At 35.1% G+C, this 24,200-nt stretch overlaps 2 protein-coding genes across 7 annotated transcripts in view; one reads left to right on the top strand and one right to left on the bottom strand.

Moving 5' to 3' along the window:
* Positions 1-16,436, bottom strand: part of LOC149794640 (ribonuclease P protein subunit p30-like) — a 36,319-nt gene extending 19,883 nt beyond the window's left edge. The window contains exons 1-5 of one of the 2 annotated variants that reach the window (XM_089964252.1): positions 16,346-16,431; positions 15,462-15,545; positions 7,100-7,185; positions 6,015-6,080; positions 3,044-3,118 (exon numbers count right to left, since the gene is read on the bottom strand). In XM_089964252.1, coding sequence (XP_089820378.1) covers positions 3,044-3,118; positions 6,015-6,080; positions 7,100-7,174 — 216 coding nt within the window. In that variant the 5' untranslated portion in view covers positions 7,175-7,185; positions 15,462-15,545; positions 16,346-16,431. Of the gene's footprint in view, positions 1-3,043; positions 3,119-6,014; positions 6,081-7,099; positions 7,186-15,461; positions 15,546-16,345 lie in introns of both variants that reach the window. The other variant, XM_089964251.1, reaches the window with a different exon arrangement.
* A 162-nt stretch (positions 16,437-16,598) lies between these two features.
* The window catches only part of LOC149794639 (F-box/WD repeat-containing protein 1A-like), a 56,620-nt gene continuing 49,018 nt past the window's right edge, over positions 16,599-24,200 (top strand). For all 5 annotated transcript variants that reach the window (XR_016422175.1, XM_089964250.1, XM_089964246.1 and 2 more), the window contains exons 1-3: positions 16,599-16,755; positions 21,877-22,105; positions 23,781-23,967. Coding sequence is in view for 4 of the 5 variants with exons in the window: in XM_089964250.1 (XP_089820376.1) it covers positions 16,690-16,755; positions 21,877-22,105; positions 23,781-23,967 (482 nt within the window). In the remaining variant the exon portion in view is untranslated. The remainder of the gene's footprint in view (positions 16,756-21,876; positions 22,106-23,780; positions 23,968-24,200) is intronic.

Raw genomic sequence — 24,200 nt, 5'->3', positions numbered from 1 at the left:
TATAAACTAACTTTATTTTCAAGATAACCAACCTCTGAAAAATTATTAAAAATTCCTTGAGGTTTCAACACACATCACATGTACATGCAAAAACATTGTGTTGGCGCTTTATTAGATACTTTCAGAAACATTCATGGACATAGCTATGATGGTAGATTGTTGTTGTTGTTGTTGTTGTAGGGTTTAATGCCATTTTTCAGCACACGATAGGCTATACATGGTGGCCAGTATTAATGGTGGAGGAAGAACCCTGAAAAACCCAGGGAAGAACCACCGACCCACGAGAAGCTAATGGCAGGCTTTCCCACGTACCCACGCTAGCCGAGCCTTGGACTCAAACCCACGCAGACAGAGGTGAGATGGCAGTGATCCGTAACGGAGAGCGCTTTAGACCACTCGGCCACTCGGGGCCCCATGATGGTAGATTAACACTTTTCATGTCTGAAAACAAGACAGCATATTGCATTTATGATAACATTGAAACTGAATTAATTTACATAACAAAAACATGAATTTTGCTTGACAAAACTTATTTAATTTGTATTAATTTCTTAAAGTGCTGTCACCAGTAGGCATTAATGACATTTTCAAGTATCAAAATTCCCCAAATATTGTTATACAGTGTACTGTGAGTTGTTTTAAAAGAAAATTTAATCAAGTACATTCCTTATTAAAAGTTCTAATTTCTATATGTTGATAAAAATTTCTAGGCACTGTCATTTCTGACAATAAAACAATATACCAGCTTTGATTACAGTTTTCTTCATGATTGACAAAATGGGGCCAATTCTTTTGGCATTGTCTTCAGCAAAAACTAACAAACTGACCACCATTTTAAGTGGCTATGTGAGTTATCTGGGCCCAAAATATTGTGGGAGAGGTGTAGCATTCTAAATGTCAAGAACGTAGATATGCATAACTATATCTGAATTTCATTATGGAGTCTTGAGCTTGAGTATGAGTTTCATACTTGACACATGCTGATCTACCACTAAAGCAGAACCAACGCAGTTTCTTAAAAAAAATTCAAAAATGATAGAGAATAAGACTATCATAAATAGTGCATTTTTTATCTGACAAGCGGTAAATCATATTACCATAAATCATGTATGTAAAATATATTTGTATTGGCTGGAAATCCAACCTTTTGAATCTAATATGAACAAGTGTCTACTTCATTTTAAATGCAAACCATGTGCTAGTTTTGGTGGACAAAGATGCAGAACTCAAGTTATCTTCACAAACCATTCTTCATTCAGTACTGGTGACCTTCACCTTTGACCTATTAACCACAAATCAATAGGCACCTTTCAAGTCTCAGATGTAGGTTATCCACAAAGTTTAATCACGGTTTGTGGCTTAGAGCTATTTAGCTATTTTCTGAAAACCATTTCTTTCAAGAAGTCCCTCTGTCCATGACCTTGGACTTCTTAACCCCCAAATCCATCGGCATTCTTTGTCTCAAAATGACAACAAACTTTTGTCAAGGCATGTGGTACAAAATTTAAGCAATTTTGTATAAATTATTTTTCCCTTCCTTCAGACCTTCATTCTCATCCTAAACTAAAGAGAGTGTCCTTCTTGTCTCATATGCAAGCAAGCCACAAAATTTCGAAAAAAATCATTACAGCAAACTAAAGGTATTACACAGAAAATATTTTTATCTACAGTCACTGTGATCTTGAATGCTGATTTTTTTATAAACCCTAATATTCGTAAATGTCTTTCTTATTTTAAATGCATTCCATCTGAAAAGTTTGGTCGTGATATCTGGCAGACAAGGCCAGTTTTAATATATGTTCTGCCTAATAGCAGGCCCATAAAATAAATGGCTGAAATTTCATGCGGACAAAATGTATCAGATTTCATCCAATTACAAGCAGTTTTAAAATGAGATGGCATCATCTACTTCTGGTAGATTTGCCAGGACAGCATACAATAATGTAAAGAACTGGTAAATATGCTTATTAGTAATAAGGTAAAGTATGCATTAATTATTCATGGGCCAGTGCTAGGCAGACAGTCATTCTGTATGGAATGTCACTTAATGTCACTAAGTGGCAAAAGCTAACAGTCAAGAGAGGTATCTCACTGCGATTAGTCTATTTGTGTGTGCAATTTGGATTTTTAACATAGCTTTAACAATTTTTCAGTAATATCGTTATGATGTCTACAGTGTGGCAGTTTATAGTGATGTCTTGCACTAGGGCATCATGCTGCAGACATGTAGCATGATGTCCAACCCAGTCACATCATCCTGACACCTGGCCGACCAGTCCTAACACTAACATTTTAATGCTGAGCACCTAGTGAGGCAGCTGTTAGTACCATTTTTTATAAGTATAAGTCTTTGGTATGACTCGGCCAGGGTTCAAACCCATGACCTTCTGCATCCAAGGTAGACACTCTAACCACTAGGCCACCGAAGTGGTGAATAGCGTATTTAAATTTTATTTCACTCACAGAAGAGCTCATCAATGAGAAATGTAAACAGTTGACTGGAGAACCCAGATATGCAGTTCAATTAAACTTCACACACTTGTCTGTACTTATACCAATTTACTATATTATATAGAGTAATTATACATTTTCCAAAGGCAAGTTATGTCTGTTAATACTTATAAAGCACTGTTTAAATATTGAACGATTCATTGCTACGACAACTGAATTAGAGCATTTGTCCACCATGCTGAATATTCACTCAGGCCATTTGGTACATAAATTTCATATTCCATGCGAATAGTATATAGTGCTAGCCTTACTGAATGCAGCCTGTGACAATTACTGCAAAAATGCATTATAATTTACTTTATCTGAACTCTTGAGAGGATACCTAATTGATCAAATAAATGGGATGTACTATGGCTGCACGAGTCTGAGTTATATTTTTTTTTACCTGCACAGAAGGAGATATGTGACTGTTAAATTCATAATTTGGATGAACAAGATTTTATGTGCAGAAAGAGTCAATTTGTGACAGGAAATGACAAGGCAGTGGAAAGGGCAGAAAACTAAAAGACAAATCAGATGTGGACTTGTTTACCAGCCTGTGTGCTGCTGAAGGATCTGTAATGATTGTTGATAATCTTGAACACTGCTTGAATGGTCTTCCACTTACCTGAAAATTAAATTTAACAATATCATAACTGCATATAAATAAAAGATGTACTATTATTATAACATTTTCAAAAAGGTATTTTTCATGTACATATAATTTTTCAATAATGAATACAAACTGACATCAAACTGACCTTTTTTGTAATAGAAATTATACACACATCAGCATAAACTTGGAAGCATTTTCCAAACATATTAATCAAACTTAGAACAAAGTTATTTTATGCTTGTTTTGTAAATGAAGAAAACCATGAGCTAGAAGTGATAGGTGTATCACAAAGGGCTCCACTCTCTAAATTTCACTGGCATGGATTTAAACAAATGAACCCATGCTGGAAAACCAAAGTTTGAAGAAGATTGGCATTCAGGGGCAATAACTCTTCAAAATGGAATACTGAAGGTTCAACTCATTCAAAATCTCATCAATATAAAGGTACATGATAACTTGTCTAAAACAAATTACTAGTATTACTAATTTTTTTGTGAAGGTATGAATTTTTATGAATTTTGTCATTGCCCCACACCAAAAATATTTAAACCCAATGGAATATTAGCCATATATGATGAAGCCAACCCCACCCCCATTTCCTTGCTGTGTTCCATTCCTAGAGATCCACAAAGCTAGTTGATAAACAAACGTTATTTCTGAAATCTGGTAATAAAATATTGGCTTTTATATGTATTTTTTTTATTTTTTTTTAAACTGTATGATTTTATATTGTTTCAATGAATATGTATCAATTCAGTCTCCAGCAGCTCAAATTTCCACTCCCTGCTGTATATTGATAAGTTATGACACTCAAATTTCCACTCCCTGCTGTATATTGATAAGTTATGACACTCAAATTTCCACTCCCTGCTGTATAGTGATAAGTTATGACACTCAAATTTCCATTCCCTATTGTATATTGATAAGTTATGACACTCAAATTTCCATTCCCTATTGTATATTGATAAGTTATGACACTCAAATTTCCACTCCCTGCTGTATATTGATAAGTTATGACACTCAAATTTCCATTCCCGACTGTATATTGATAAGTTATGACACTCAAATTTCCACTCCCTGTTGTACATTGATAAGTTATGACAGTAGGTAAGAATTGAAACAAACAAGAAAAAACCATTAAGTATTTCAACACTGGTATTACTGAAAACAAAAGGAACAATAAATGACAAGTAGTCTAGTATATGAAAATTAGATTCACTATTTATTCAAATCGATTCTTCATTCGTGTGAAACTTGTTGAAAAATTTAAATCCTCATGAATGCACATCTCATTTTATACATGCATGCTTAATCCCAGTGAACAAAATAAGCATAAAATAGTACAACTATTGTTTGAAGCACAATTACTAATGAAACAATGTGTTGAAGCTCACACTTTACTCATTTTCAGACAAAACTAATGAGCACTGTCTCAATCAAGTCTTATGGTACACATGAAAGTTGGTCAAGTAAATAATCCTGAAATTGTTGAATTAAATAAGTCCAGCATATTCAAAGCTGCAATTATACTTTCAGCATAAATTGGCTTTATTGATGAGGTTTTTAAGGTCCACTAATACAGTTCATTAATCTTCACCATTGACATCTTCCTTTCTCCCAGACCACTCCGGTGGCCTAGTGGTTAAATCGTCCACCTCTGATGTGGAAGATCATGGGTTCGATCGCCGGCCAAGTCATACCAAGGACTTAGAAAAAAATAGTACTAACAGCTGCCTCGCTTGGTGCTCAGCATTAAGAGGATAGTGTTAGGACTGGTCAGCCTGGTGTCAGGATAATGTGACTGGGGGGGACATCATGCTACATGTCTGTGGCATGATTCTCCAGTGCTAGACATCACTATAAACTGCCACAATGCAGACATCGTAGCGATATGACTGAAAAATTGTTAAAGCTACGTTTAAAAAATCCAAATCACACACTCCCAGACAGTATCTATGAATTAGTACCATAGATACATGATTACGAGTCCAACTGCAGACCCATATCTGCCATTGTATAATGTGCTTGCAGATCTGGGTCTGTGCAACTTGTTAGGAGTAATCAGTAGAACAAACAAGATAGACCCTGATCTGCAGGCACATTATTCTATGGCAAATCAGGATCTTTGTTGTTTTTAGATGGACTTGACTTATAAGTGAATGCATACCAGTTGTGTAAATGTGATTTCAATTTTTCTTTGTTCTCAAGTGGTTAAATTTGGCTCATAAACGATGCAGGCTTAAATAAAGGTGTGATTCCAATATTTTTTTCAATTAGTTAGCATCTCTGCATTTTGATGAGCTTTGAAAACATGAAATATAACATATTTATTCACATATACATTGAGACCAACTGCAAACAACATAGATCATGATCTGCCATCACAGGTCAGGGTCTATGTTACTCGCTGCATTAATTACACCTAGCAAACTGCATAGACCTAGATCTGCAGAAACATTAAGTGATGGCAAATCTGGGTCTGTGCAATTTGTAGCTGGATTTGATGATAAGGAGGTATACATGGTAAGCCCATAACATAACCATGCAAAGATCGAGGGTCGAATTGATAAACAATCGTAACATAGTTATGTCTCCTCCACTTTAGCGGCAGGTCACAAAAGTGGAAGTACAAAGGATAATGTCACATAACAAGGTAAATGGTTTTTTATGTCATGAAAACATACTCAAATGCCTTCTACTAGGATACCAGGTTTTGTTTTTTTTGTAACCCGCTAAAAAACCAGCTAATTTTTAAATGTATCACATCCTTGATAATTATATGTTTTGAATAGGAATGCACTATCATGTCAAAGACCGCCAAAACTAGTCAGAAATCTGTAATAGGGTAGAGACATTAGATGAAAGTCACACTAATTGTGCTATGTAAAAAAAAGCCATTCAGCCTTACGTTAATATTGTTGGTACGCAGTTTAGCATCATCCACCTTGACTTCATTTGGATGGGGAATAACTATCTATAAAAAAAAGAATGATCAGTGTCAGATCACATATTTTGATGGCTGAAAATATACTCTAATACTTGTCTCTATATTAATTTAGGCATATAAAATAATAATAGTAATAGTTGTTGTTGTTGTTGTTGTAGGGTTTAATGCCATTTTTCAGCACACGATAGGCTATACATGGCGGCCAGTAATAATGGTGGAGGAAAAACCCAGGCAAACCCTGGAAAGAACCACCAACCCACGAGAACCCACATTGGCTGAATCCGAGACTAAAACCCATGCAGACAGAGGTGAGACGGCAGTGATCCATAATGGAGAGCGCTTTAGACCACTCGGCCCCCAATAATAACAATAATTTTAATAATAATAATAATCATTATATATATGGAAGTATAAAGAAATTCTAAGATCAATGAAAGCAATTACCCAAAAATATCCAGTAAATTTTCATCTCTATCCTGAATGATATAAAAGGTACATAAAATGAAGCAAGCAGATATGGTCAACAAGAGAAGATCATATAATTACAGCCTATCTTGTACTGAAAAATGGCGTTAAACCCTATAACAACAATAACAACCATCACTGAGGCCCCTGGGCCAAGTGGTCTAAGATAATAGTCTTTACAAACACTGACATCTCACCTCTGTCAGCCTGGGTTTGAGTCTTGACTTGGCCAATGTTGGTATGTGAGACAGATTGCCAGTAGTTTCCCATAGGTTGGTGGTTCTTCACAGGTTCCCCTAAACAAAATATGCCTTGCATCATGTGTTGAAAATGGTGTTTACCCCATAATACCAAACCACCATCATCATCATCATCAAGAAAATAAACTTGCATATAGTCGAATCTACAACAATTTGTTTTAATCCAGTATGTTTATGACCCTCAGGATGCATGCTATTGAGTTACTTCAAAATTTTTAGTCTGTTACATGGACAAAACATATACATAGTTTATTAAAACTAACAGTCATAGTACTTACAAAAGTAGATGTTAAATAGCTAATACAAAACGAATTCATGTACCTTTTTCTTTTTCTCCTTCTTTGAAGCAGAAGCCGAAAGTGCCATATCTTCAACAACATGGTTAATGGCCACCATATCATACCCCACTGAAATGAAAAACATTGCATGCATAACAGTAGTGTAAGGAGCAATATGAGTTCTGTTCATGAGTAAAGTCAAATTGTGAAATCTAACTCTTACTGCACAAGCTTTATGATCAGAACATGCTACATTCAATACTTACACATACCTTATACATTCAACAGTTACACATACACATATATCTAATACACTAAACACATACACATGCCTAATACACTCAATACTTACACATATGCATACCTAATACACTAAAAATGTATGCATACACATACCTAATATAATCAACATTAACACATACATATGCCTAATACACTCAACTAACATGTACACATGCCTAATACATTCAACATGTACACATGCCTAATACATTCAACATGTACACATGCCTAATACATTCAACACTTACACATACCTAATACATTCAATGCTTACACATACACATACCTAATACATTCAACACTTACACATTCCTTGTTATACATTCAACACTTATGCATAATCTTATCTAATACACTCAACAGTTACACATACAGATACATAATACACTCAAGTTAAACATACACATACCTAATACATTCAATGCGTATGCATACACATACCTAATATACTCATCACTAACAGACACACATACATAACACACTCTACAGCTACATGATTACATTTCTTATACATTCAATACTTATGCATACACATACCTAATAAACTTAACAGCTACACATACACATACCTAATACACTCAACAGCTACACATACACATACCTAATACATTCAATACTTATGCATACACATACCTAATAAACTCAACAGTTGCATATATATACATACCTAATGCATTCAACAGTTACTTATATACATAACTGAATACTATTTACTTACACATATATAACAGATTCACAACTTACATATCCACACCTCAAACAATCAAGACTTAAACAACTTACATATCCATACCTCAAACAATCAAGACTTACACACCAAACTGTCAATCATTTTTCATACCCTCTCATTTTCCTTACACCATCAAGTCATAAAAATAATGAGGATTTTCATCCATGCAATTTTTTTTAAGATAACCAACCAAATTAATATTTTTACCTAAAATTCTTGAGTCATTACTTCAAGAAAATAAAATAAAGTGCTCCAAAAATTTAATTTAAACACAATACTCCTTGCCACATCATTAGTCAGAGTATGTTCCTATTAAGTGCCACATGTTTTCTAACCGTTTGAGTCCCTTTGGATTGGTTTGCTTTCTACAGCGAACCAACACAAGTGGATTATTCAGTGCAGAAGCAAATGGAGAGTAAAGTGCCTTGCCCATGGACACAACATGGTAGCTGACCTGATGGAAGGATTCAACCTTATCAAATAAGTGTTTATCTATTTTATCATAGTATGCAGTGAATGATAAATATGTTACTGTATATAGTTTCTAATTTGATTATGTGAAGTCACATAGCTGAATGCAATAAATCTACAGTACTCCAATAAATCTGAAAGCCCAATCCCCTCTAATTTTAGACAGGGCTCATGCTGTATTCTAAGGTGTTCATTGGACTTGTCCAAACAAAATTACTTGGCCTGTACAAACTCTGATCACACTGATGAAATGTGTAAATGTGTTCTCAAGATGTTGACATGCCTGCCAAAACACGGGACAGTCTGAATCATATCAGCACTGTCCTACGTGAAATTGAGATTTGATTTTAATCAGATTGTTGAAACATAGCAAAAATACTCCCAAACCCCCTGACATGGTCGTGTGTTAAGAAAACCCAATTTTCTGTAATCTTCACACAAAAATAACCAACAAAAAAAAACAACCAACTTTCAGCATTTGCCTGTTACATGTAGCATGTATCAATGTAATCAGTCTTGATTGGAGCTGGTTTAAAACTATCCATTGGGCAGTTTAAATAGCAGAAATTAAAGGAAAAGAAGTCACCCAAAAACCACCATTCACATATTGCTTAACTGGCTGACAATAGGTAGTGACATATGTTTGATGGCTACAATGGAAGAGCCCACTATGCTAATTTGCATAGGTAGGATCAGGAAGTGGATCAACCCATTATAGGTTAATCAAAGAGATGATAGATGCATGTACAAGAACAAAAGTCATTACATGTTATTGCCTTGAATGAGAATGTTTGAGCCATATATATTATATTTTTGACAAGTTTATGAACAGTGGCAACATTCTTCTAATACTGATGACATGTTAGTGCCCTGTACAATGAACAATATATCAGTTTAAATCCTAGCATACTCAGGTCAGTTTTTAAAAAATCTGCATTTGTTTTCTGTCATGCTAGGTATTTGTAAGTATTCATGCACACACAGAGTGGTATTAACAGTCTTGGTAAACACAGCTAAGAACTACTAAAATGAACTAAGAACTATGCAGAACTATTAAGATACACTAAAAAGCACAAAGAGGCTCTAAGTGCTAGAAATTGGGCACTAAGAACATTGCAAAGCATTAAAATAAAAAATGAAAACATAAATAGTACAAAAACAAATCGATAAATATTGTCAACATGGACTGTAACAGATACAAATTTATTTTGAACATCAAGAAAGACAACTCTGGCTAGGCTTTGTTTTACCGGTCAGTACTGAAGAAATATCAAATGTAAGAAAAAGCCAAGGAACAGAAAGAAAAAAGAACAAGTGAGAAGAAACTAGTGAAAAATGAACCAACAATAAAATATATCAACAAAAATGGAGAAAAAAAAAGAAAAAAGGAACAGTGTGAGATATGAAAGAAATAAAAAGGATGAAAAACACTTCTTTTAAATGTATGTTAGATACAATGAAGAATAAAACAATTGTAAAAAGTTTTTTTTATTAAATTGTGTCAAAGAGTTTTAATTTGGGAAGAAATTCCTGTTTTCTAGAACTATCCATTTTCTTTTTCATATTTCTGCATTATATTACTGTACTTACAAATAAAGTGCATGTATATTTACTATTGGACGGCATTAAGAACTGCTGGGAAACTCAAAGATCAGTAGAAAGCAATAAGTTTTAGAAACTGACACTAAAATCTTTTGCAAAGCATTTAAGTTAATAATATACATATTCTACTGGTATAAACATCTCTTGAATAGCAGAAGTGCTATTTTGTATAAACGTGGGCTTTTTATCAAGGTATTATTACTATTGTTGATTTTATTATTATTATTATTATTTGTATTATTGTATAGTCTGCATCATGTCAATATTTTAATACCAAGATAACTTAGTTACTGTTAAATGCCTTTAAGAATCACACTGAGGTTAATGAGATCACGTTTCAAGAAAGTTGTGCAAGTTTTAATGTTGACTTGAAACCATATATTAACCTGAAATGTACGGAAACAGTACACAGTAGGAATGTTATATAACAGATACAGGTATTTATAACGAAGTTAACTATATTTACTACCAGTGGATTTCATTGCTGATAGTCCATGCTTATCACATTGACATGCCCCCCCCCCCCCATAGATGCAACACTGCCGTAAACATGCTAAATCCTCACACTATCATTTGCATAGACAACTCTGTAAGGCTAAATAATTTCACTGATAACTCTTTTTCTTTCACCGGATGTTTCTGTCATTATGTCAGTCATCTGCTACTTAAGAATGTCTTTGAAACGCTTTGCACAGAGATTCCTCTTGGCCTCCAGGAATATCATGTCATTTGCATTTGTCAATGCTTTCTCGTCACCAGCACCTATGAACATTCTGATATAGCTTAGATCTAGGCCTAAAGGGTGCCTGTCAGGTGTACAATGAATCTAGTATGAAGAGGTTTTTCTGTCCCAATGTAGCACTGAAGGGCCCAACAGGATTCCTTAGATTCTCTTCGGATGGCTCTTATGAACCATTACTGTCACATTACACAGTCCAAGATTAATGGTTCTATTGATATCAATCACTCCAACTTTTGACTGGAGGAAGGATCTGAAGTCTGTTAATTTTTCTTCTATTTTAGCAGAAAATGATTGGTTTAGGCAGGTCTCTGGTGTGGATAATTTCTGCATCAATGGGATTTGTTTAGAGAAGTTCTATTACATTGTATATTTTATCAGCTCCTTTTCTTTCACCTTTTCGTTTCTGTCCTTGCTTTCCCTTGTAATTCCAACAGTGTTATGTGTTTCTAAAAAAATCTGTTAAAATATTTACTTCCTGTGTTAGCTTTCATAGGTGTTGCTGCAACATTTTGTTTGATGCTTTCTTTAATCATATTTTACTGTTGTTGGTTTGGTTCTGATGTAACATTTGGAATTCACCTTAGAGTTACCATGGAGTATGGGAGTGCATGTTTCATCATACTGCCCTTGATATTCTACAACTCTGATGAACTGGGGATGCTTCAAACTGGATGGTAACTTGCAAAACCAGCTGACATGTCTTTTGTTGTTGTTGTTGTTGGGTTTAACGCCATTTTCCAGTACAGGATAGGCTATGCATGGCGGCCAGTATTAATGGTGGAGGAAGAACCCTGAAAAACCCCAGGAAGAACCACTGACCCACGAGAAGCTATTGGCAAGCTTTCTCACATACCCACATTGGCCGAATCCTAGACTCGAACCCACACAGACAGAGGTAAGATGGCAGTGATCCGTAACAGAGAGAGCTTTAGACCACTCGGCCACTCGGGACCCCTGACATGTTTGTTGTAGTTTGGGTCTTGTTTAAGTGATTACCGGTAATAACATCAGTGCAAAGTGACAAAAGAGTCCTATAATGGCTACTGTGAAAATGTTATTAATCTTTTTTCACCCTTTTAGCTTTTCCCTGACAAAACACCTGTCAACAACTAACTTCTGCTACCAGTAGCTTGTCTTCTTGAAAGGAAATTAAAAACTAAGTCATGCTGGTTCTTGACTTCTTACCATTCCAGGTGCCAGTCATCATGGTGACTGGCTCACTTTCCAGACAGATTTCTATGTGTATTTTCTAGGCCACTAATAAGAAAAAACAGATTATCCTTTTTACTGTTAGGCACTGATATCAGAGGTGGTATATCAATGTTAGAAATATTTAAAAAAGCCTCAAATGATTAAATCTTGAAAGAGCATTCACTGACAGTATCGTGCATCTGGTGTACAATCCTTGTCACTACGCATATGTTCCTGTTATAAACTTATAAATGGTGTAAAATCCAATCAAACAACAGTGCCCAAGGAAAAAAATTTTGACACAAGTTCCGGGCTGGTGACTTAAAGAAAGCCCTGAATGAAATTTCCCAAGCCCAGAATTCAATGTTCACATTCACAAAATTTCTCCTTTTTTAATATTGTCACACAATGCTGCAATAGTTACAATTTGAATATAAATTCAACAGGGTTCAAGTGGCTTGAAGGTAATGCAAGTGTCATTAATGTTCATCGCTATGCTAGCGTGCTTCATAAAGTAGATGTCAACCAAGAGTTCTGAAATTTATTTTTGTTGTGCTTTTCTGATAGCAAACCTAGATCGGCTTCAAAAATGAATTACACTTAACACTATTCTGACAACCGCAATGATCATGCTTTGCATTCTATATATGCAGCAAAACCCAACTTCAAACAAACGTTTCCGCTGTTCATAAACCTGTCTAAAATATAAAACATGGCTTAAACATTTTAGTTCAAGGCAATAGTATGTAATAATTTTTTTTCTTGTACACACATCTAGCATCTCTTTGATTTACCTATAATAGGTTGTTCCACTTCCTGATACTACCTATGCAAATTAGCAATGGGCTCACCCACGACAGCCTTCAAACACATGTCAGTTTCTCACTAGCTATTGTCAGCCAATTAAGTAATATGTGAAATGGTAGTTTATACATGACCTCTTTGCTCTTGGGGCTATTTAAGCTGCCCAAATGATAGTTTTACATCAGCTCCAATTATGACTGTTTATCGATTATACATCCTACATGTAACGGGCATATACAGAAACGGTGTTTCTATGGGAGGGTGTTTTTGTTTCTGTTTTTGAAGACTACTTTAAATTGTGTTTTTCTCAAAACACAACAGTGTCAGGGAGTTTTGGAGTCCAAAATTGAAATTTTAGCATGCCATGCTTCATAAGAAGATGAAATTTTTCTCAATTAAAACAATTACAAAAGCAAGCAGTTGTTCAACATGAAAACATATTACACAGTGCCATTATTTAGGCAGTAAGACCTCAACGCCCAAAACATAAATATCAAGGCTGAGGCTGATATGGAATCTAACATGAGACAAAGACACTATGATTAGGTATAAAGTGTTAAATGTTTACTCCACCCCAATCATTACTTTTCAAAATGGATACAAATAATGCATGCTTATACTGTGAAAAAGAAGTTACAGAGACAACATGCAATCCAATGTGATGGCCACAATATGTGGCAACACAACTTTTGCTACTGGTATCTCATTAAAAGACTGCAGATTAGTTGTAAGGGTACAACTCAGTTTACAGTGGACATGCCATAATTATAACTCTATAGATTTGAATGCATCTGAAATTGGTGACCCCTTTTTGCAAGTAGCAGACTGAATATTGAGAACAATCATGATATGGAATCTAACATGAGGCTATATGATAGATCTTCATATCTCAATTAATACTGTTCCACTTTTGGACAACACAGATCCTGTTGTTGATGTTGAACATGAGCAACCAATGAACCAAAGGCAAAAACATGGTATATTGACGCCACTTTCTAAGTGACCAAACCACCATTTACCCAATTATTTAGTGTTCATGCACTCATTAAAAAAATGGGAGAGATAAAAACAAGTTCCACTAGCTTTCGCATTTATGTCGGGAAAAGGAACTATTACAAAAAGGTGCTAAAAGCTATTAAAAATATGATTCACACTGAACCAAAAATGAAAAAAGTGTAGCAGACTTTGAAGCAGCTATGTGGAAAGGAGTGATATCAGTTTTTCCAGATGTTCAGATGCAAGGTTGTGTCATTCATTAGATTCAAACTATTTGGAGGCAAGGTATAAAGATCAGCTTCAGAAACCATATAAAGTTAACAAGTCCATTCATAGTTTCAGCCAGAAATTAATGACTATGCTATTTTTACAACAGGAATACATACAGCCAGCCTTGATTTCACTGCAAGAGAAAACCACCAATAACAGACCTTTATCCAATCTATGGAACTATATCGAAAGGCAATGGATCCCAAATTCATATTCACCCTGCTAGCTGGACCATATTTATGCAGTCAATATGGACTAACGATGATGTTGAGGGGTGGCATCACAGGGGTCAATTCAACTACAAAGAGTGGAAAACTTCCACTGTACGTGCTGATTGGCTGTTTATTTAAGGAGGCCCAGTTTGTAAATATTCAGTTGCAGCTCTTGTCTAAAAGGAAACTTAGGAGTGTGTGTGTGTGATTGGGATTTTTAATGCAGCTTTAACAATTTATCAGTCATATCGCTACAATATCTGCAGTGTGGCAGTTTATAGTGCCTTCTATGCCACAGACCCGTAGCATGATATCCCACCAGTCACATTATCCTGACAACATGCCAACCAGTCCTAACACTAACCTTTTAATGCTGAGTGCCAAGCAAGGCAACTGAACTATACTGTATACTCTGAACTATGTTGTTTTGCTCATAAAAATGTGTACAAAATAACAAAGATAAGATATTTAACCAGATTTAATAGTTAAAGCAAATGTAGACTTTCTCCTCTGATTTGGGGAGATTATTTATTTATTGGCTATGCATTTCATTGTGTTATTGTTTGGTATAATAAAAACAGGAAATAAAAGACCATATTAAAACAGCAACCCTTGTTCATTGTGGTAATTTGCATCTTTTATTTCACAAGTCTTCTATTTATACCTCTTTTTTTCATTCCTTCAATAATTTTATACTGACATCTACTATTTTAGTTCGAACCTATATGCATCTGTTTTTTCATCCATTTCATTGTACATTCCTTTTTATTTTAAGACGTATCAAAACTTTACATAACTTTAGCATTGGATGCAACATAATTTAAGCGTGGGTGTGACATAACTTCAGCATTGGGTACGACATAACTTGACTAGTGTACAACATGATCAGGGTGCGATTAGTCCTACATGTATGACCTTGATGCTGATATTTTTGTTTTGGGCGTCAGGGTCCTACAACCTAACTAACAGTGCTGTGTAGTGTGTTTTGATGTCGACTAACATTGTAACAAAAGTCAAATTTTCAGGAATATCTCACACAACTGGCAACTAAAATAATGGTTCTTTTCTACAAAGTAAAGTTATGTTTTTGTCAGACTTTACTTACCCTGATGTCTTGTCTCTTATAAATTCAAATTCTCACAAAAGAAATGGACCTGTTTTCAAGTTTCGTCGGCCTACATTCAGTTGGCTGGAAAGCGATGAAAGCCAGGAATAACGAAATCGGCTTAAGTTGAAATATTATTCTTTAACAAAATGAATAAAAATATATTATGCCTATTGGAACTGTAAAGCAATGTTTTGTTTCATTCAAGAAGCATATCCACCATATGAACCTACTTAAACATACTTCGGCATACCTCGACTACTGTCGTATTGCAACAAATTCAACTGTATGTCAACGGAACATGAAAATGCATCCATTGGTATGTCGTATTTTCATTAAGCCAGGATAAAAACAGCACAGTAAGTATATTAATTACACATAATATAGCGGAAGAGTGTCTATATATGCTACTAAATGTGTGTAATACTCCTGAAACTTTGACTACTTGTTCCAATGTCAACGACATCGGAACACGCTATACAAGCGCATTACTTGGATAGTAAGACATAGTACTAAAACAAAACCAACATGTGCTATGTCTTTAATTGTAGGACCAAGGGTGCGATATGACCATTTACCATGAATTCATACAAAGCTTACCTTGATAGTATACAACTTTTTACTAGTGTATAATATCTGAAAGTAAGGTAATTATGTCTGATGTACAAGGTATACGATATATCAATCACAAAAAGTCTTGAACAAATACTGAAATATCGAGCTAAGAAAATATGTTATAGTACTATCGAGAATAGGTGACTGGACCATGTATCAATAAAGCACAATATTTACACGCCCGTCTTGACATGTATCCTCGACAAAAGTGAAAACAGTGCGAATATCTGATTTGAAATCAAAACTCTTATTTTACGTTCTCAGCTTACATTTTTCTGCAATCTTTAATTTACTGAACAGATTAGCCGGTTCTTCCGCTACCATATTCAAGTCCATGTAGGCCGCCATAGTGGAAATGACGTCTTTTCGCAAGATCGAGATTATTTAAAAGGATTTTTTTTTCTTCTATTTTATAATTCTTGCCTAATATTAAACATTATTTGTTTGCATACAATTTCTAAAATATTCTATATAAATTTTTATTCTTTCTAAAATTTCTTTCACTTATGTTGTGACGTCATGTAATTTCTTTCAGAGCTGGAATATAGAAAGTTATTTCCATGACAAATTTTTCATTTGTGTAGGAGACTTGTTACAAGTGTTTCATCGAAGTATGTCCTACGTGGAAAGCAAAATGGAGACTTGTCCGTCGACAGATGAGAGATTGGATATTAAAAGGGTAACATCTTTAAATCATGAACAAATGATCCGTCGCAACAAGTTTATCGTTATATGGACGCCATTTTATGGTGTTGTCCATTTCATTGTTACTATTCAGCGGACATGGACTACAAAACAAGACAACCATTTTTGGCTTACCAGAAATAAGAGCAAACTGAATTTAACTTTTTTTTTTTAGCTGTATTTGTTTTAATTTCCTCCGATTTGTTATAATGTAAAGCAGACCTAGATTTGTTAAACTCGTGATGAGGTATCTCACCCTCCTTTCGATTTCAGGCACCTGTTATATTTTGTCTGCTTTTTACGTCTCGAATTTTTAACACATTTTCAATTCTATCTGCCAACCAAACAACCTTAAAATATGAGTACTAAATAAATTTCTCACTGCTCAGAAACTATTCTGCTTCCCCATCTCGCACTGCTCAGAAACTATTCTGCTACCCTATTCCTTTCATCTTAGTATAGTACAGCCCACTCGTAGTACTACATTGCAAGACATCAACCCTGATATTTATGCTTTTGAGGTAGAGGTCTTACTAAACAAAAAACTGCGCTAGCATATTCATATGTCATTTAACTTCACAATGTTAGGTCAAATTTTCTGGAATAAATCTCGCACATTTGGAAGCCCATATCAGCGCTTTCTACAAATTAAAGTCACAGTATTTTAGTCAGACTTTACTTACTCTAATGTCTTTTTTCTAATAATTTCAAATTCTCACACAAGCAAGTGGACATGTTTTCAAGTTCCATTGGCCAATATTTCAGTTAGCTGGAATGTGATAAAAGCCAGAAATATCAAAATTGGTTAAAAGGATGATAGAATCTTGAACAAAGTGAACCTATCTGAACACTCTCATCATATTAATATATCTATTTGTTTCATTAAAGAAACCTAATTCAGCTTATGGCTCAGTGTTTCCCTTTACCCTCATTTGCGCTTCAGAGACCCCAGAACTCTTAATTTGACCCCCACTTTTGATACCAAAGTTTGTTTTTAACTCAGTCTGACCCCCAGTTTTGACACCAGGGTGATTTTTGACTCTCAGTCTTGCACCCTAGGGGAAACACTGTGGCTTTAATTTATAGAAAAGCATCGGTATGAGCTGCCAAGTGTGAGATATTTCTGAAAATTTAACTTATAATTATGATGTTAGTCAACATCAAAACATGCTACAGAGTGCTGTTATTTGGGTACTGAGACCTTGACTACATATTAACAAATTTTAACTAAGCAACCCAGATTACATTATTGTAATTGCAAGTTAGTAAATAAAATTGATAAAAATTGTATAGTCTCAGTAATGGCTCTTTCAAAGATTTCTAACCACGTTTGACGCAATCCCTGTATCATGTACATGAGGGCAAATACATGCATGTCTTTAGATCATACGGTTCTTCCTAATTGCTTTGTTGTGAATAAAACATTACCAGAACTTCACACACAACACACTATTAAAATGCTTAAAATTACAGACACTGCTCCTTTATAGTGGGTATAGGAACTAAACCCTTGTTTCCATCTGAATCAACACAGACATGAATGTAGACAAAGAAGTAGGCAGAGGTCTCGCTAGGATTTTAAAACTAGGAGTCCAGGACAACCATTTGGGTAAAAATAGGAGTCCCACCATCAAAAGTTGCAGTCCCTTCTTTCTTACAGAATTATCAGATGTGAGTGCATCTATTTTTAGATGGAGAGGTTTTCATAATGTAATCGCTCACTTTAATATAGCTTCATTACAACAGTGCATTGACAGGATTGCAAATCTATGGTTTGTTTATTTGTCTATGTCCTTGTAGTAATTTTAGGCAATGGTTAAATAGTATCTAATTTGCTGTTTTTTCCCCGTATTTTTGCAAATACATGTCAGGTCGGAAAACAGCTTAGACCTTAAAGCGCATCTTGCGAATTCCACAATATAGCATTGTCCCATACGTTTCTGACCTACATAATTTGCATTTTAAAGTTAAATCTTTAATAAAATAATACCTTGGCTTTGCTTTCAATGATTTGTATATTCTTCTGAAAATATTTGCCTGATGATTTACGAAAACAGACAATCTAATAAACTGGCACATCCCAGACATAGCGAAGTCCGCCATTATTTCCCGTTAGGCCTACTGGTTCATTTACAGTTTCAAACTAATTTTATGACAAAATAGTGTACAAGAGGCAGTTAATATATATCCAGATCACCGATTCTGATCTTAAAACTCATATTTGTATGTCTTATCACCAAAAGATATCATGCAGGAAATTTAGTTGCTACCTTACTCAGAAAAGGGTTAATGGTCAGTCAGCTATCAAAACATATGCTTGTGAATGGGCAAGAGTTTGTTTGTTTGTTGACGTAATTGATATCAAAACTAGGCCTAGCTACTAATGTCTTGATGAATACATTTCGCTACAACACTAGAACTAACTGGGCTAAGGTGAGGGGAATTTTAAAAAAAGTATGGTCAGTCAATGTACCTCTTAAATAGCTCTTGTTTGTCCATCAGAGTGATACTGAATTTTGTCAATCCAAGTAAGGACTTATTCCAAACACTAAGCTAGGCATCACACAGTTTCTTACACTTAGCTACTGTCCCAATCCGAACTATCAATTCTAGCAGCTTTAGCACTCTTCTGAATCTCATTACAATCTTCGCAAATTTGCTGTTTAACGCCAAAATACATATCCAAATTTATGAATGGCATTTTGTCTAAGACTCAACATGTCTTGATGCTGAGGTCACTTGCACTACTTATTCCAGTACATTCGGAAATGAACACAATAACAAAAGCTAAAGTTGTTAATTTGATGTACTTTTATAAATGACCGCATGTACATCTCTGGGTCTTTCTGACTCTGAATTCAATCACTGTAAATATAAGTACATTTTCCCACCCGGCCGCCAGTCAGAGCCTTTGAACTTGCCGCCCAACTATTGCATCGTGTTCTTTTTGATGTACTCTTATAATGGTCACATATATGCACATCAAGGGGTCTTTCAGTCACTGAATTCTGTCATTGTAAATATCAGCAGAGCTAATTGATTAACACATTTTCCCACAAAGCAGGTGGCTGAAGCAGGACTGGAAAGTCTTTGAATTTTGCCGCACACCTATTGCGTACGGAGGACTCCCGCCTCCATGATTTTCTGTGTCCCAGATCAAAAATTGGCATCCAAATACGCGTAATTAAGCGTTTTTGAGATCTCTGAGTATGTCTCTGCTTTTTTTTTCTGACAGCTATCAGAGAAAAGAAACAGAGACCTACTTGTAGGTCTAATGTAAGTGCATCTATTTTTAGAAGTTGTTTTCTTAATGTGTAATCACTCGCTTTGCTTCCTTATAACAATCCATTGATATGATTGCAAATTTATAATTTATTTGTCTACTCATAGTAATTTTAGACATTGGTTAAATAGTAGCTGCTTTGCTGCTTTTTTTCTTCTTCGTATTTTCACAAATAAGAGTGAAGTCAGAAAACAACATTGACCTTAAAATGCTTCTCCGTTCTCATGAATTCCACAACATAGCATTGTCCTGGACTCCTAGTTTAAAAATCCTAACGAGACCTCTGATAACATTGTCCTATTTTTCTGACCTACATAATTGCATTTTAAAGTTAAAGCTTATACAACATAATACCTTGACTTTGCTTTCTATGAATTGTATATTTTTCCGAATATATTTGCACAATGATGTATGATAAAAGACAATTAAACTGGTACTTCCCATACATGGCGATGTCTGTCATTATTTCTGTTACTGGTTCACTTAAAGTTTCAAACTAATTTTATGACAAAATAGTGTACAAGAGGCCGTTACGATATCCAAGTCACTGATTCTGATCTTTAAACACAAATTGCTATTTACATCCTAATATTAAATCTTTGAAACACAAGTTTGTACATGTTATCATTGATTGACATCATGCAGAAATCGGACAGTGATACTATCTGATAGCTGATAAAATTATACATATAATTGGATAAATTACTCTGGAAAGGGTTAATGGTCAATCAGTTGTCAAAACACTTGCCTCTGAATGTGCTCGAGTTTGTTTGTGTAACTGATATAAAAACTATGCCTAGCTACTGATGGCTTGATGAATACACTTCGCTACAACACAACACTAGAACTAACCTGGCTAAGGTGAGGAGGCATCTCAAAAAGTATGGTCAGTTAATGTACCTCTAAAATATCACAGGGCAAAGTTGTTTTTGCTTTCTTAACTCATAAACCCCAGGAGGTTTTTGTCATTTTGGACTGAAATGTGAGAAGGAAACACCATTTTGTGGACTATTTCTGAATACATCCTAATACATCGACTTCCAAGTGATTTCCCATTAATCTAATGCCTAGTTGTATTAGAAACATCGATTTTCATTGGCTGTTTCACTCGCACATGAGCAGAAGGGTAAGAGGTTTTTTTTGCTTAACGAACTCATCATTTTCTTATCAAGACCACTCATTATTCCAAATGCCTATCTTATCCTACTTTTTGCCAAGGTTCATCTGTCTGTGTGCAGTTTAGACTGATCTGCCCTAAATCTGAGGCCAAACAGTCTAAAATCCAGACACAAAACCAGATTCCGACCACAGGCAAATTTTTTGTGGGAAAAGATCGGCTCCAAAAAGTTAGATTTTTTCCTCTGTATTTTGTAGTGCAACTAGAACTTAAGATTATTTGGTGTCATTGTAGAGCTACATCTGTCTACCTTTCTGTAATATTACCCACTTTAGTGTATCATACATGACCTTGATGCTACAGAGCATGATTTCGTTGCAAATACTAGGCAGGATTTGGTTGCTTTGGCAACTGACCATTTCATTAAGTAGAGCAAAAACAAAATTTCCCACTTCAAAAAAATATTTATTATTGGACAAGAAGTAACCTCAAGAGAGATGCAAAATTACTAACTTCATGAATAAATCGCAACCTTCAAGCTGATGTTCGTAAAGGGTTAATTGTCAGCTAAGAAATTTTTTGTCCCTTTTGTACAAGGTTATTAATCTGTATGTAGTGGGACGTGTATCACTTATCAGTGACATTGCTATTAAAAGTTGCCTACATGTATGTTTCGTATTGCCTTCATGAAACAAAATTTTCTTTCTTATTTTCAGGCTGAGGCAGTTGCACAGATAAATTCCCTGAATAGAAAGACACACGAGCCCTCATCAACATACTTACAAGAGAAAGACATATGCACCAAATATTTTGACAATTGGAATGAAAATGACCAAGTTTCATTTGTGGAACACTTATTGTCTCGTATGTGCCATTATCAGCATGGTCAGGTTAATACATTCCTCAAGCCAATGTTACAAAGAGACTTCATATCTGCACTGCCAGGTGAGTGAAATCCTTTGGTTAAGCTAACCATTTCATTGTTTTGACTGCATAAACCTGTAGCAAGGCATATAGTGGAACTTTTCTTATCTTGACCTGCTTGTGACCAGACTTTAAAAAATGTCATAATTTATGAAGATTATACAGGGGTTCCATTGAAGTTCCATTTTTTTTCACAGTCCTGAGCATCCTTAGTTGGAAATTAGAATTCCCCATACCATAGCCCAGAAAGTCTGATTGTTGTACTTGCCTTAAAACATTTAAATCTTTTTGCCAGTTCTTTGTCTGGAACTCCTCCCATCATTACAGGCAGTTAACCAAAGAAAAAATATAACATATTGCTTGATTCAGTAATTAAAAGGTTGTATGCATTTAACTAAATTACCAATGAAGTTGGAATGGTCTCATTAATTATGGTCTCACTGACTGTTTATTGTTGATGTCACATGATTATTGACCTCTGATGTCAGTGACATATAAGTTGTGAGATTTGTGTAGTCATGTGACTAGGAATGTAAATGGCGAGTTCCAGGTAGAATTTCATATACGCTATATTTAGTTTCATCTGTCAGCGTATTAAAGATGTAACTAATGTTATACTCAGTTTCTGTGAAAATAAATCATATTCCAATTGATTTCATGCAGGTGTATGTTGATTAAAGGTTGTTCAAGTTTGCTAGATCGTCTAATAAGCAGCTACCCTATGCTGACACCATGTAGTGTTGGTGAATGCCAACTTTTCGATAGGCAGTGGACTTACCCTACATGCAAACACCAATGTCCAAATATAAAAATGGGATATCAGGAGTCAGAGGAAATACGGATTATGTTCATTTTTGAGCATAGTTGAATATGTAGTGCATGTGGCCTTGAAATCAAGACATGTTGAGAATTAGACAAAATGCCATTTGCAGTTTTGGATAAGTATTTGGGAGTTAAATGGCAACTTGAAGATTGTAATGAGATTCATTAGATTACTAAAGCTGCTAGAAGTTATAGTTCATATGGGACAGTAATCAAGTATAAGAAAATGTGTCATGCCTGACTTAGTGTTTGGAACAAGACCCTTCCTTGGATAAACAAGAGCTGTATGTCAATGGTATAAAGAATGTGGAAATTAAGCTCAATAGCAACCAATAGTTCTAATCTGAATTGTTCCACAGTTTCTGGGAGAGGACTGCAACATTTGCTGGTGGGATGCCTGTATTTAACAAAATGGGGAGTCCTGGCTTTTTAAAATCCTAGTGATACCTCTGCGTGTGTGTATTAGGGTGTTGGTGGTCTTTTTCTTGATATGCCGCATTTGCACAACACATGGTTATTTGTAGCATAATAAACCTTATGGTCTAAAATTGTAAGATTGAAAATTGTATGTATAAAGATTAGTTAGAAAAGGGATCATCATATTGTCAGGATCACTGTAGTCTGAATTTATTTTCTGCTTGATATTTAATGCTAACAATGGCTGTTATCTGCTACTAGAACACTTCATAGTGGCAAACCATATAATAATTGACTACTTTCTGGCTGGGTTTTTTTTAGTCCTTCTATTTAGCCATGTCACATGGGCCAACATTTCATTGTCAAGATCATTCTTGTTTGAACTAATTTTCTGCTTCATAATTAATGTTTCCAATTGCCACTGGAAATACTAAATGATTTGTGGTTTTGCTTCCAGCCAAGGGACTAGATCATGTAGCAGAGAACATTCTATCATACCTTGATGCCAAATCCCTCTACGCAGCAGAGTTGGTTTGCAAAGAATGGTACAGAGTCATTTCAGATGGAATGTTGTGGAAGAAATTGATAGAAAGAATGGTGCGAACAGACAGTTTGTGGAGAGGTCTTGCAGAAAGGAGGGGATGGTAGGTTCCTAGAGGTTTAACAGAATTTATTTGTACCTGTACTGGTAATAGACTGTCTAGCTGTTAAAAGTTTGGTATCGATAATTCTTTGGTACAATTGTCATTAAATTTTACACACATTTCTTCCTAGGCCTACTTGGTCCAAAATGAAAATGGAGCTGCTCAGACATTAAACATAGCTACCACAGAAGCCATCATGAACATTTTTGTAATTGCTACTCCACCTGATTTTG

The sequence above is a fragment of the Sinohyriopsis cumingii genome, chromosome 7, assembly GCF_028554795.1.
Source record: "Sinohyriopsis cumingii isolate HCF-2022 chromosome 7, ASM2855479v2, whole genome shotgun sequence".
In the NCBI taxonomy this organism is placed as follows: Eukaryota; Metazoa; Mollusca; class Bivalvia; order Unionida; family Unionidae; genus Sinohyriopsis; species Sinohyriopsis cumingii.
The sequence above is the reverse complement of the archived record's forward strand: the minus strand, read 5'-3'. Positions and strand labels throughout refer to the sequence as shown.